The sequence below is a fragment of the Caloenas nicobarica genome, chromosome 23, assembly GCF_036013445.1.
Source record: "Caloenas nicobarica isolate bCalNic1 chromosome 23, bCalNic1.hap1, whole genome shotgun sequence".
Classification (NCBI taxonomy): domain Eukaryota; kingdom Metazoa; phylum Chordata; class Aves; order Columbiformes; family Columbidae; genus Caloenas; species Caloenas nicobarica.
Genome location: NC_088267.1, coordinates 753,879 through 768,382, shown reverse-complemented (window position 1 = coordinate 768,382; position 14,504 = coordinate 753,879). Strand labels below are relative to the sequence as shown.

General features: G+C 50.6%; 1 protein-coding gene across 1 annotated transcript; it reads right to left on the bottom strand.

The window, feature by feature from the left end:
• Window positions 1-1,175: 1,175 nt before the first annotated feature.
• Window positions 1,176-12,113, bottom strand: LOC135997746 (CCN family member 2-like). The gene is made up of 5 exons (XM_065650595.1): window positions 12,036-12,113; window positions 7,824-8,037; window positions 3,894-4,145; window positions 2,897-3,105; window positions 1,176-2,405 (listed from the first exon to the last, which is right to left on the bottom strand). The coding sequence occupies exons 1-5, from the start codon at window positions 12,096-12,098 to the stop codon at window positions 2,094-2,096; spliced, it is 1,050 nt and encodes a 349-aa protein (XP_065506667.1). The 5' UTR covers window positions 12,099-12,113; the 3' UTR covers window positions 1,176-2,093.
• Between the last annotated feature and the right edge of the window lie 2,391 nt (window positions 12,114-14,504).

Genomic DNA, 14,504 nt, shown 5'->3' with positions numbered 1-14,504 from the left:
CGGCGCTGCAGTGGGCGGGGCGAGCAAGTGACGCTACGGCGTCACGGGGGGCGGAGGGGTGGGGCCAGGAGAGCGGCGTGCCACCGTGACGTCACCACTCCATATAAGGAGAAAGCGCGGCCGTGGGGTTCCCCTAAGCACTCCCCGGGCCGCGGGCACCCCCAGAGCGGCTCTGGGTGCCCGGATGTCACCGGGGCTGCCGGCGGAGCCCCAAACCTCCCCAAAAAACCGGCAGAATTGGGTCTTTTATAGACTCCGCGTGCCCGGGGCCGATAAGGGTCGCGGGGTTGATGGGGGTCGGGCCCGCCCCCGCTCCCCCCGGGTCCCTTTTGGCTCCGGTTGCCCCGGGACACGCCCGGGCTATCGCTGCGCGCAGGCGGCGGCCGCGGGCGATAAGGGGCAGCGGGGCTCCCGGGGGAGAGGGGGCGGGCGGAAGCCCCCGCTCAAACTTCTCCCCCGGCCCGGCCCCAGGGGTCGCTTCGCGGGGCTGCCCGGGCCGGGGGAGGTGGGTGCTGCCCCGGGCTGGGCTCAGCATCCGGGGACTTCCCCCGGGACCCAATTTAGGGACGGAGTGTCCCCGTCGGGAGGTGCCTGGTGGCCACCGCCCTGGGGACACTGGCAAGGACTTTCCCCGTGTCCCCTCCCCGTGTCCTCTCCCCGGGGCCTCTCCGGTTCCCGGAGAGCGGCAGGAGGGGTCCTGCTCCGTGCTCAGTGCCTCGACCCCCTCCAGCTTGTCCTCTCTGTCACCTGCCCCTCCCCAGAGACCCCCTAAACCTCTCCAGGGGAGGAGGAGGAGGGTTTTAGGGGGAGAAAGAGCCTCCCACTCCCGGGGTTGCAGGGGGAGCCCCTGGCTAATGTGATGAGTCCATAAGCTGTTAAGCCACTGCAAAGCCCCTCGTGTTCTGGCCCCGTTATTGCCGGTTCTGCTCACATCTGCTCCTGGGGCTATTTTTAACCGGGTATTAAGGACTTCTGGGGCCTTAAGCAGGCAGAGCTGCAGCCGTGCTGCTGTTTGGGAGGGGGAATAGGCCCCCCAGGACCCCCTTCCCATCCATACACAGCCATCAGCTTTGCAGAGGGTCCCAGCACTGGTCCCAGTGAGCAGGTGACACTGGGGAAAGGCCAGGGGGGACATCAGGCAGAAGCCTCACACAGAGGGATGGCTGCCAGGGATATAAAAAATAAAGAGATTTATTAGCGTTGAAGTAAAGTGCAACCTCAACGTAGTTTTACATGCAGGAGCCATGTAATCAGCTTGAGAAAAGTTCAGAGCAGACCTGGAGGGCAAGGGGAAGAGAAGCCCTGAGCAAGGTCGTGCTAAAAGGACACAAAAACCATATAAAGGCTTAAAAAAAAAAGAAAGAAAAACATCAGATAAATTATTTACAGTTCAAATTGATTACAGGTAAAAGGAGGCTGAAGGCTCACGAGCTTCTGCAGGCTGAGGGAGCAAGAAAAGAGGGGCCAAGAGGAGAGCCGGGCCCCGAGCTGGTGTTCCAGCGGCGTGATGGGCTGCAGGGCAGCAGTTACCAATGCTGGGATCATCCTCCGGCACCATGCTCTGCTGTGGGGTGGGAGATGTGCTGGGGCAAAGCCTCGGTGCTGCGGCATGGCCCCTGCTCCAGGCAGGAGCGGGAATTCATCATGATTTCCAGTGGTGAAAGGCCAGGAAGATTTAAGGAATGAAATCGGGCTCCTACCTGGATGTTTCTGCTAAAACTCAGCAGAGACTGAACACAACGGGTGAGTTTTCAGAGGTGCCAAGGCACACGGGGGCCACATCACTGCTGGCTGCGCCAGCCAGGCTGGGGCCAACGGTCCCCATGCCGGTGGCCTCACCGGAGCTATGGGCTTGTTTCTGGTTCCCTCACTGACCTTCACAGCACCACGGGGGGAGGCCAGGAGCCTGGGGCAGATGAGGCTGATCCCCCCCACACTTCAGCTTTTTCGGAAGGCCACAGGGACCACTGGTGCTGTTCGGAAAATCACAGCCCCTCACAGAGGGGGAAGAGGCTGCATTGTCTGGGAACACAGCCACGAAAGCGCTGCAGAGCCCTCCTGACACCTTGGCCTGTGGATCTGACACGAGAGGGCTACTGCCTCTCCATCTTGACGTGGTCTCCAATCATTCTCCTGTGATATGTGGCCAGGAAGATGTCATTGTCTCGGGGGCAGTCATAGTGGCAGGAACACATCTTGATGAACATCATCTTCCGCTGGAAGAAGTCCCCCTCGGGGCAGCGGAACTCCACCTCCACAGTGCTAGTGACGTACGGGGTGCAGCAGCGACCATCCGTGCAGCTGCCACAGAACTTGGGCCGGTAGGAATGGGTGCTGGTGCAGCCAGAAAACTCAAAGCGGAGGCTCTGGCGTGGCTTGGGGGTCCGTACACACTTCTTCCCCTTCTAGAGAGAGAGCAGGTGGGTTAACAAGGACATAGACTCATAGAATCATTTTGCTTGGAAGAAGCTCTCAAGCTCATCGAGTCCAACCGATACCCCACCTCTGGCCCTGCCCCATGTCCTGAGAACCTCATCTCCGTCTGTCCAGCCCCTCCAGGGATGGTGACTCCAGCACTGCCCTGGGCAGCCTGTTGCAGTGCCCCACAGCCCTTTGGGGAAGAAATTGTTCCCCACATCCACCCTCAACCTCCCCTGGCACAACTTGAGGCCGTTTCCTCTGGTCCTGGCGCTTGTTCCTGGGGAGCAGAGCCCGACCCCCCCTGGCTCCAAGCTCCTTTCAGGCAGGTCAGAGATCAGAAGGTCTCCCCTCAGCTCCTGTTCTCCAGCTGAACCCCCCAGGTCCCTCAGCCACTCCCCAGCACATTTGCACTCCAAAACATGACAAGCTCCCCCCAGGCCTGTGCTCTGTCTCCATCACTCCCCAAGCCCTGTACCTTGGTTTTCTCCATGGGGAAGTCACAGAGCCGGACCATGCAGAGCCGGGTCTCCTTCTCCAGGCGGCACTGGGGGTTGTCGTTGGTCACTCGGGCAGAGATGCCCATGCCACAGCTCTTGGAGCACGCGCTCCACTCGGTGGTCTGCACCAAGCAGTTCTCCTGTAGGTTATTCAGCTCTGGCTTGTGTGCAGGATCCTCCTTGAAAACTGAGCCATGTGGAAGAAACACAAGGCAAGGTTCAGGGCTGAGGACAGAGTGTGGCAGCTCCCACGGCTGCTCCCAACCCTGTCTAACGCTTCAGGGACAGTAGCAAAGGTCTGATCCCTCCCATGAGCAGAAGTAAGACACCCCCCAGGTCCCTCAGCTGCTCCCATCACACTTGTGCTCCAGCCCTTCACCAGCTCCGTTCCCTTCTCTCAACTTGCTCCAGCACCTCAAGCTCTTTCCTGGTGTGAGGGGCCCAGAACTGCCCCCAGGATTTGAGGTTTGGCCTCCCCAGTGCCCAGCACAGTGGCACAATCACTTCTCTAGTCCTGCTGGCCACACCAGTGCTGGCACACTCAGGATGCTGGTGGCCTCTTGGCCACCTGGGCACACGCTGGCTCATGTTCAGCCACTGTCACCAACACCCCCAGGTCCTTTTCCAGCCGCTCTTCCCCAGCCTGCAGCGTTCATGAGGTTGTTGTGACCCAAGTGCAGGACCCGGCACTTGGCCTTGTTGAACCTCAGACAACTGGGCTCAGCCCATCGACCCAGATCCCTCTGTAGAACCTTCTCACCCTCCAGCAGCTCAACACCCCCACCCAGCTTGGTGTCAGCTGCAAACTTACTGGGGGTGCACTCAATCCCCTCATCCAGACCATTGATAAAGAGATTAAACAGAACTGGCCCAAATACTGAGCCCTGGGGGTCACCACTCGTGACCGGCAGTTTGGATTCACCCCTGTCCCCCAGCAAAGAGCTCCTGGCCCTGTCACCTCTGCCCACCGCTCACCCGCCATGGCCATTTCGAAGCGGTTTTCCTCGCTGCCCTCCTCGCAGATCCACTCTTCACAGCACTTATTGCGAAACTTCACCCGCCGGGGGTTGGGGCACTCGGGGGACGGCAGGCGCAGGTCCTCGGAGCAGAGGGGGATGCAGCCAATGGCCCCGTCCATGCAGATGCACTGCAGCTTGCAGGTGGGCTGGAAGCTCTCCCCGTTGTGGTAGATCTTGCCCAGCAGGTCACAAGTCGCGCCCTCCTGAGCTGGGGGAAGGAGGAAGAGGAGGAGATGCTGAGCACGTTTAATATTTGGCTCCCTGGACCCAAGGTTATTCCCGACACCAATTTTAGGAGGTTGGCTCCAGCTGTGCCAGACCTCCCAAAATTCTCTAAAAAAAATCTCTTCTCGGCTTTGGATGAGCTGCTAAGTGGGACTTTGTCTCTATAGCCTGTAAAGAGCTTGTTCCCATCAGGGGTGTCCTCCAGCTGAGAGTGCTCCAGTCAGCACTGGTGTGCAAGATCCACTCCTGACACAACACGAGTCAACGGCTTTTACTCCTCATCGCTCCTACAAGACCAAAAGGCAACATTTTCCTAAGAGCAGCTGGTTCCCCACGTGTCTAAAGGTATCTACAAAAGGAAAATAACGGTTTGGGTTTATGACCTTTTTGGCTCCGCTGTGATGCAGGAATCTCTTCTTCCTTCCAGCCACAACTTTTTCTATTTCTCTCTGTTCTGAACTGCACATCTCTCATCTCCACCCCTGCTACGGGTCTGTCACTCCTTCCTGATAAAACTTAAATGAAGGAAAAGAGGAAACGCACCAATATCTGACACATAGGAGCAATCCTCAGTCTGCAGGTGTGAGACGTGCTCATAAGTTCTTACGTCTGTATTAGCCAATTTTTTTTTCCAGTGGAAATTTTCCAGCAGAAAACTCTCATTTGATTAAGAGTTTTGCGGGCACAGATCAATGTCAGGAATATTTTCATGAGAAACAACTGAAGCATTGCAATTTGCTATCAAAGATTTCCTTTATTCTCTTACAATGGTTCAACCAAAATACTTGTTGGACAGTCTTCATAGGGGGAAGCATTTTGCTCAAGTAATTATTTTAGAAACTATAAAGATCAAGATGAAACATTTTGATAGAATGGAAGTGGAAAGTTTTGACACAGCCAAACGAGTATCCTAAATAACTCACGGAAAGTTTTGAGAATCTTGTTGTTCTTTCAGCCTGAAATGAACTGTTGAAATCTCTGATTTGTTCACAGAACAGAAATCCTGCTTTTGAGTTCTCATCAGCTGCTGCTTTCTGCAATCCTGACCCTTAAAAAGAAAAAATCTAAAAAAAAAAAAAAAAAAAAAAAAAATCCATGCAAACCTCTATTGGGAAGTTACCAAAACGGAGGATTCTTGGCTGCTTGCAGAGGCTTACCAGGAAACTTGATCTATTTTCCCCTTGGTCTCACTTGCCTGTGGAACATTGTTTCAGACAGAAAGTGTTTGGACCGAAGGAGGAGTGAAGCCTCTTTCCATCCCACCTAGTCCTGAGGGGACGCAAATCCTTCAGGCTGCTCATACCTTGTTTCTAACCAGAGCTGGATCTCAACTTGCAACTCCTCTCAATGCCGTGGGTATAAAAATACTCCTGTGCTCCTACTTAGCAGTTGCAAAATCCTCACTTTTTCCATCAAAGTGGAAGCCATCCGCTTTCCCTCTGCACAGCCATTCATATTTATTTTTAAATCCCCTTTCCCTGTTTTTCAGCCTGAGTTCTCTCTCTCGCAACCAACCATGCTGTTCCCTCAGCCGCTCTCCTCCCCACCCAGGGCCCAGCAGTCTGCCAGGGGCTTTTATGATGTTTTCAAAACTCAAATCGTTTTCCATGCCCTTTGTTACCATAAAAATGACCTTACTTTCCCTTCGACCTGATCCAATTAAAGCCCCAAAACGGGTTGTGCCAGCGGAGTGAGAGGGCTCTTCATTTACCAGCCACCTCCCGCCTCCAACCACCACGTCCAGCTGAGGAGACTTTTGCCCTTTTCTGCAGGAAATACGGCCAAACTCAAGCGAACTGCTGCAGCTCTGCCAGCTCCTGCACCACCCACCACACTGGGCTCTCCCCTACTCTAGAGTTACTACAGGATCATCTCGACTTTTCTGATACTCCAAGGTCTCTGCAGAAGGCATTAATTCCTCTGTAATATGTGAAGTGCTACATATTGTGATAACTTTAAACAAATATACAGCAATCTTCAGTCTGATTGTTCCCCTCCTGTCTCTTCAGGCTGGTACCCAACCTAGAAGCTTCTCCCATGACACCTGAACATCTCTGCTCCATTCTGCTCCCATCACATCTGTCTTTTTTGGACACCTCTAAGTCCTCTCGATTCACAAAAAAACATCTTTCCCTTCATTGAATCCATTACTCCACCTCCACCTTCCTTCACTGCCTCCAAATCCCCCGTGTTCCAAGAGATCAGTGTGGACATCACAAAAAGATCACCCGAGGACATTATGTCCCTAATCCTCTGTCCAATTTAGGGAGATATCCTGGTCTGTTTTCATCCGGGATTTTTGTTAATTTCTCACCTAAAGGCAGGAAGGACATTTGTCTTTGATTTTCTACAGGGCAGGGAGCTGGGACTCCCCCTCCAAAATCCTCATACCAAACCCCTATGGCACAGTGAACACGAAGCACTTTTAGACAGATGTCCAGTCTTCACATGAAGTCTTCAGGATGGAGACTCCTCCGCACTGTGGAGTAAATTGTTCCGGTGATTTAAGTACCTTCACTCTACAAGCACACACCTCATTTCCAGTTGTAATTAGGCAGTTTACAGCTGACACCCACTGGATGTCATTACACCTATGTTTACCTAATTAAACTTGATTTCTCAGCTCTTAGGTGTCTCGATGCCTACAGAAAGAATGAGGAAGCTCATGTGGTTTCTAAAGATCATGATAACTGGGGGAGGAAAATTAAACAACTGATAAAAACTTCTCATAAGAAAGGAGAAAACACCTTCTACAAGTTAAATTTATTATTTAGAGTAAAAAAAAATACTGTATGTGATCCTGGCACAGCAAATAGTGCAGTTCCACTCCAAACCGCAACACCCATCTGGGGTTGGAGCGAGTGGCGCAGCTGCTGCAGCATTTCCAGAGATGCCCCGTGCAGCGGCCAAACGCTTCCCAAAGTGTTCCCATCAGCTTTCCAGCTCTCCTGGCTATTTTGAAAAGCTTGGATTAAAAAAATGGTCAGCTCCTGGCAGAGACAGGAGCAGAGGAGTCTTGTTTTCAAGCAAAGATTGAGGAAATACAATATACCCAAATAATTTTTGCATGCTTTAAAAATAGCTACTAAGAAAAAAAAAAGTCTTTTCTGGCTGAAAAGAGGCACTAGGATTAACTTAGAGCAAACAAGTCTGCATTTGTATTTGCCTGGCTCAGTAATTCTTATGTTCTACATATACACTATTTTGCAAAGGAGTTGCTCAGCTCTTTCCACCCACGTGCTATGGCCAGAAATTCAGTTTCCCTCTCGCATGTAAGCGCTCAAGTGCAAAATGCCAACCTCCAGCACAAGGCAGTGAGATTTTGCGTGAGATTTCACGAGCAATATACTTTCCAGTACCAGTCCAGATTTCTGATATCTACCCACAGGCACTACAGGGCTGGAGGACGTCTCCTAAAAACATCATGGGCACAAAGGAGGGTTCCAAACCCTCACTGGTGCCTTTGGAAACATCCTCACTGCAGGAGGAAGTGGGTTATCTTGGTATCAGTGAATCTGTTGGCTCATGGGGTTGGCACAGACCACACAATGTGGTGCTGGACAAAGGTCCAAGCGCTCCAGGAACTTCTGATGACATTTTCTGGGAGGTCTAGAAGGGCCCGCAAGAAAAACCAAGTGATAACAGAATGCACAGCTCTCACCTAAGCAGATCCCGCTGCCTCTGTGGATTTTGGAGAAGTCGCAGTAGAGTCCCTTGTGGTGATCGCAGGGTTTCTGCAGGGAGCAGAGCTCGCCCAGTTGCCTGGCACACACCTTGCAGCAGCCGCAGGCATCCAAGACGCGGCTGGTGCCGGCGGGGCACTGCGGAGCCTGGGGGGGACAGCGGCACGGGGACGCGCAGGCCTGCGGTTCCACCTGGAGGGAGACAAACCATGGAGAGAATGAGTGTCCCGCAGGCATGGGAATGAAAAACAGGGTTCAGACACCCCACGAGAGGAGGGAAGAATGACTTGGCTCTCGAGCAGAGAGCCCTGCTGCAGGGGATTAAGCAAGATTAAGCTTCTTCTCATCCCTAATTCATCTGGAGTTCAAGGAAATTTTTTTTAAAAAAAAAGATGCCTCTAGGAAGCAAGGCCAAAACAAACAGGACAAGAAGTATCTTAGAGTCCCATGCGCAGCTCAGCCCCCTGCTTCCCCGGAAGCACTAAAATAATCATTACAAACAGTAAGTAATTCCCAGCTCAGGAGAAAACATCAGAGCACTGGTTGGAAGAGACCTTCAGGATCATTGAGTCCAACTGTTAATCCAGGGAGGGGGGCACACCTGGAACACAGGCCAATATACCTCTTTTTAGAGCTCAGTTTGCACCTGTTACATCTCATCCAGCCCTCGCTTGTGAAACAGCTTCCTCGGATATTGTGTTTGCCACTAATAAGAGGAGTCAAACTTTTCCAGCTGTTTTGACTGTTGCTCAAAACAGCTTCTCTGACTTGAGCTCACGTGGGGTCAGGAGATGCCAACTGCTCTGTGTTTCAGTGAAAATCCGCACAGTTTGGTGTATGACAGAGATCAGATTAAATCTTCGCTCACAAGCCCTCCCAGAGTCTCACCCCGCTCAGCAGGAACCGGCGGAATTCTCCTCAAAAACTCCAAGCGCAAAGTATTTTGGAAACAATTCTCTCCGGCCTGCAGGCCAGCTGGTCTCCGACGGCGGTTTCGGAGCGGTGCTGGGAGCTGGCACGTCACAGGGATCTCTTCCCCACTGCTGAAGTGCATTAAAAAGACACTAAAAATAGAGAAATTCTGTTTTTCATGTATGCAACCACTGTAGCTGCCAGGAGGACGTGTTATTCAAGTGTGGATGAGTGGGTGGGGGGTACACAAGATCATAAAAGAGGCGAAGCATTCATAACACAGGACCTATATTAAGATGCAATTCATCCACTTAAAAAAAAAATAATGACAACAAGGATTTTCCAATGCAGTGTCAGCCACAGGCCATATAAAGAAACGCTCTCGAAATAGCTCTCCTACTGAAAAACCAACTAAAACAAGCTCTTTCAGGGTAACAGAGAATGTGATGGAATTAAACGCGACTGAGTTTTCTTTCTCGCCTTTGTTAATCATTGTTGGCACCATTTATTTCCTTTAATAACTCACCCAAAGAAACCAGACCTCCTGGTTTTACCTTCTGTTTACAACCAGCTCCACTTCCTCCTTATATTACAGCTGGTTTTCAGCATGAGAACATCTGGATCCAGGTCTCGGGTGTACCAGAGAGCTGCTGGATGACTCTGCACCCCCACCTCTTCCGTGCCCCATTTTTCCCACTCCAAGCACAAGCACGGCTGAAAAAGCCCAACTCACCTGTATTTGCAGGGATTTTAGTTTGAGTTTTCCCATCGGTCAGCTCAGACCTGCCCCTTTTCGTCACCCAGTGCACCTGGGTGTGCTGGGGCTCCTGTTTGCTTGTTTTATTACTGAGCAAAGTTGGCTCGTGCTATTTATAACTCCCGCTCCTCTCACGCGCCCAAGAGAGGAGAGGATGAGCTGAAATCGATTTGGGCTCATGGACTCTCAGCAGTGAGCACTGAAGAACTGGCTGGCAAGGGGAACTTCTTGAGCTGGGAATAGCTGGTAGAAAGTCAATGTTGAACCAGCTTCCTGGAGTTCTCCATTAGTTAATTTGCTTTCACAGCAATTTCAAACAGGCTAAATAACGGATTATATGGCATTCGCATGGGGCATCCTGTACGATTTTCAAGGGTTGCTTCTAGGAGCTGGTTCAATACAGTGTGGAAATTGCCCAAACTGTCCCAAAGAATAGCAAGGACTCACATTCAGACCCATACGTGCCACAAACACCAGCATTTCCACATATGATGCCACCAACCTGGGTGAAGGGGGTTCAACTCAGAAAACGTTTAATTTCCTTCCCCTCTGCAGAAGGGTCTGTCCCCAAAATGACACTTTTACCTTCACTGAACAGGATTTTCACATCAATTTCACTATAGCCTTGACCTTGTTTCTGGTGAGGTTAGCAGTGCGTTTCCATGAACTTCAAGAGCAGCAGAACAGAACCAGGATTAGAGATCAAGGCTGTAGATTTAAGAAAGTGCTAAAACCTAGAGTATCAGCTCTCCAGCTTTGCTGGCAGCTCTTGTATTGATCCCAAACACCGCTTCTGAATTTGCCACTCCCGGGGCCGCTGAGCGATGGCCAAGCCACAGCGGGAGTTAAACCAGTAAAAACGGGAGGATTTCCTCGCCTGTGCCCACACACCTTCTCCACCACTGACTCCCAGGTCCCATCTGCTCCCTGACAAGCCAGAACAAGCTTCCTCCCAACTGCCAGCACCAAATCTGGGGGGAAAGAGAAAGTGAGAATGTTCTTCCTGCTTCATATTCACATAAAACCTCCTCCCTGACACCCTTGGGAAGGCAGGAGTGGAGGGACGCAGTTCTGTGGCATCATCAGGACTTCTCGGTCCTGATCAATGTCCACATGAGCCCAGGAAATCAGCTACGAGGGCCAAGCCAAAGAGGATTTTAAAAATAACTGCATTCAAAGGGCTGGGAGAGGAGAGTTTTGAAGCTGAACTCACTCTTTGGGAGCCAGGGGTTAACACTGTAAGGTAGAAATAATATGATAAACACGTACCTGGTTCTCTTTCACCCTCCAAGCCTGGCAGTAGATAAATCAGTCAAAACACAGCCATTCACATCCTCCAAACACCGATTTATCATGGATAATCCCTGCTCTCCCACCTTCTCAGGTACAACAGCCTCTTACAGGGGATGAGACCCACATCCCACAGACAGAGCATGGAGACTTACCCAGGCTGAGCCTGGCTGAGCTAAACACAACTCCCAGCAATCCTGGTTCTACTCTGACCTCTGAACAACACAGGAGGCAAATTCGGGTCAACAGCTCTTGTTTCCTTGCACGATCCACTAAACATCACTCTCAGAGCTCAAAGAAAGCCACAAGTCCCTTTTCCAAGGCAGTGGGAAAGTTTAGGGAAAACGACATCATCTCAGAGTAATCACAAAGCATCCCTGTCATTTATATGACCCATATGATGCTGCCAAAGCTGGGCCGGTGCAAGAAACCAGACAAACATCCCAAATCACAGAATTACCCCTAGGTCACAGCAGTGCAGAGTGCACAGGGCACCCTGCCTAGCAGGAAGGGGCTGGAACACGCTGGGTGCTGCCAGGAACTATCAGACCTTGTCACCCAGGAGGTTATTGCATCTCTCAGTATAATAAACTCTGCAAGGCACAGCGGTGATTTCTTCAGCAATCCAAAAGGCACTTACTGCAATTTAGATACATTAATGACTGCAGCAATATTCCTGCTGTTGCTGGCACTGTACTTGCATACAGAAGTCCTAAGCAAAATCAGCTGCTCTGTCAAGCACTTGTATTAACACAAAACCAGGCACAAATCCTGCTCTGGAGAGGCTGCCAGGCCATTTCCCCCTTGGTTTTGGGTGGATTCAGTGGCAGCTGAGGAAGTGATGGTGATGCTAAGGAACTGTGGTATGAGAATTTATTCTTTGCAGTGACATAAACTCAGAGACTTCACCTCTCTCTGTTCTCTTCTCCTCGTAAACCAGGGCTGGCTTCATGCTCACGCAAGTGGAATGAAACAAAATCCATCTGTATTTACGACGAGCTCTGAGACCTGCAGATGACAGGCGTCACGCACGGTGCAGCTCCGAGCGTGATTCAGCTCCGTGGTGCATTTGCATTGCTCTGCGAACAGCCAAGCTTCTCTCAGAAACCTGCCAAGAGGCAGGTGGCAACTGCGGAGAGTTATTCAGCCTAAAGCATCCACATGCATCAAAGCAAGAAGCTGCAATGCCCGGCCAACAAACGGAGCTGCTGCCGTGCCGTGTGATACGTACCCAGCCAGGAGTGAGGAGGAGGAGGAACAGGGTCCAGGTCGCTGTCCCCAAGTTGCCAAGCATCCCGAGGAAAGGGAAGAGAGGGGATCCAGGCTGCCAAATAACTCGGTCCCACTCCTTCATAGTTTCTCCTCTCTCTTTGGAGAAAGTTGCACACCAGCTCCTCTTTAAATAGCCTCCTGGAGGGGGCGTGCCCTGTGCTTGAGTGACAATCTGGAAAGCGAGCTGAAATGGGTGCAACAAAAAATGTCCAAATTCCAGGGAACACGAGCAGATTCCTGTGGCCTTGGCGGTTACAGGACTGCCGGCACAGCCCGCAGCTTGGTTACTTTCCACGTGAGTAAATCAAATCCCAGTACAAGCAGGATTTTTTTTTTTTTTTCCTCTTTTTAACTCCAGAAGTATGATGCCTGGGACAGCTTTCTTGACACAACCCCCCTTTCCTCACCTACGTCCATTCCTTTTTGGCTGCAAGAAATAGAGGACTTAAATAAGCAGAGCTTTGTGGTGCTCAATGTTTTCTCTTTGAACAGGAGGAAGGGACGGAAAGTTCAGCGCTGTTAGGTGCAAACAGGTCCCATAACCAACTGTGCATCACCAGCGCTCGCTGCTGCCAGCTTCGAGAAATGAAAGTTTCATGATTATAAAAGCTGCTGTCTGAACTCCTGCAAGGAGGAGCTGCTTGTTTTATGAGGCAATGAAAAGCTCTGGGGTGAAGGTTATTGATAAAGGACAGCAGTTCCCTGCAGTGCTTTAATTGCACCTCGGGATTGATGCAGAATATATATATATTTTTTATATTAGGACATAATCTTTTCTATTTGCTGCTGAAATATAGAACCAGGCTTCCACACAAGCTGCACAAAAAGACCTTTAGAATATGAAAGAGTTGTTTTGTTTATTCCCAAGCAGCAGGCGGAATGCTGCCATGGAAGGATGAGGAGGAGTGCAGCAGAGGGCACTCTCAGTCCTTGCTGGCCTGGGTACCGGACAGGAACCCCCGGTGCTGTTCACAGAGTGGCCTTAAAAAGATGGAGCCGTGTCTTTGAGTCAGAGACTTTCCTAGGGAAGTTCTCAGCTGGGAATCAAGCCCTGCATTTTACTCAGGTCCTTTTAGGTCTCTATGCAACACCAGATCAGGCTCCACACTCCCTGTGCCACTTGTTTGTCCACTGCTGAAAACAGATAACTCTGACCGTAAACTAATTAGAACTTGGAAAGCCCCTTGGGATTTGGGGCGAGAGAGCATTAGCGCCATGCTAACCGCCTCGGATGCACCTCCTTCTCCTCCTCTTCCATATGACGAGGGATTTCACAATCGTTTCCATACTAGCTACCTCTACCAATGTCACAACAAAGGATTATGTCTCTGCACAAAAGACTTTATGTACTGGAGGTGGCATAAACATCCAGTGTCCTAGAGCAGCTGGGAGCTAAAGGCAGTCTAGCTGGATATACGTTCCTTCCCTGTTTGGAAGGCTTGGCACCTTAAAATATGTTGTCACCTAAAATTAGCTGCTCACATTTTGCAGGATGTTCTACTGCTTGTAAATAAGATGGGGATAAAGTGCTACACACCTCTGCTCTCACTTTCTCACACAGCAAGAAGCTGAATTCCAAGCTACACCGGGCACTTGAAGGTGTTATATTTGTGCCTTTTAAAAAGGACATTGCTTAATGTATGGCTTGATTCACACATTGCTCCTTGTCCAAGAAGCAGCAATTGCACCTTGAGCCATAATCTGCCAAATTCTGCTTTGAAAATTTCTTTCAACTTGCTGCATGACCTCAAATGAACTGTTCAACACAAATCATAACGCTCGCTCACCTGTCAGGAGTTTTGTGGGGAATATTCAGCACTAAACCAGCATTATGATGGCTGATCAAGTTTTCAACCTACAACACAAATAAAGAATAATTTTATTATAAAACATCCTTACTGAGCTGCTCACCAACATCCACCTGAATGCTTTCATTTTCCCAGAACAGCAGCATAAATAAAATGTACTGAGCTGCAATCCTGCTCATCCTTCAAGTCACTTTAGCTCTGCCACGGCCAGCCAGCCGTATACCTGCCTTCACAGGAGAGGAACACCCAGATCCACTCCAGCTCCTTTACTGGGTAATAGAACTGACATCCTGCACCAGTACCTTCCTGTAGCCCAGAGCAGGTCTGCCACAAAGGCACCTTTTAAATAAAAAAAAAAAGCAAAGGAGCAGCAGGATGAAGGACAAGTGTTAGGGAGCTCCCTACACCCCTGGGTCAAGATTTTCTTAGGGTACTGGGACAACCAAAACCACCCCTAATGCAAGCACCTGAACTGTTCACCCACTGGATGTGCCACTTGCCAAGAAGCAAGAGAAGAACGTGAAGGTTGAGTGAATCAGAATGATCAAAGGGAGGAAACACCCATGTTAACACCGATTTGTGCCTCTTCTTTTTGCCTGAGCTGCCTCAAGCAAAGGGAT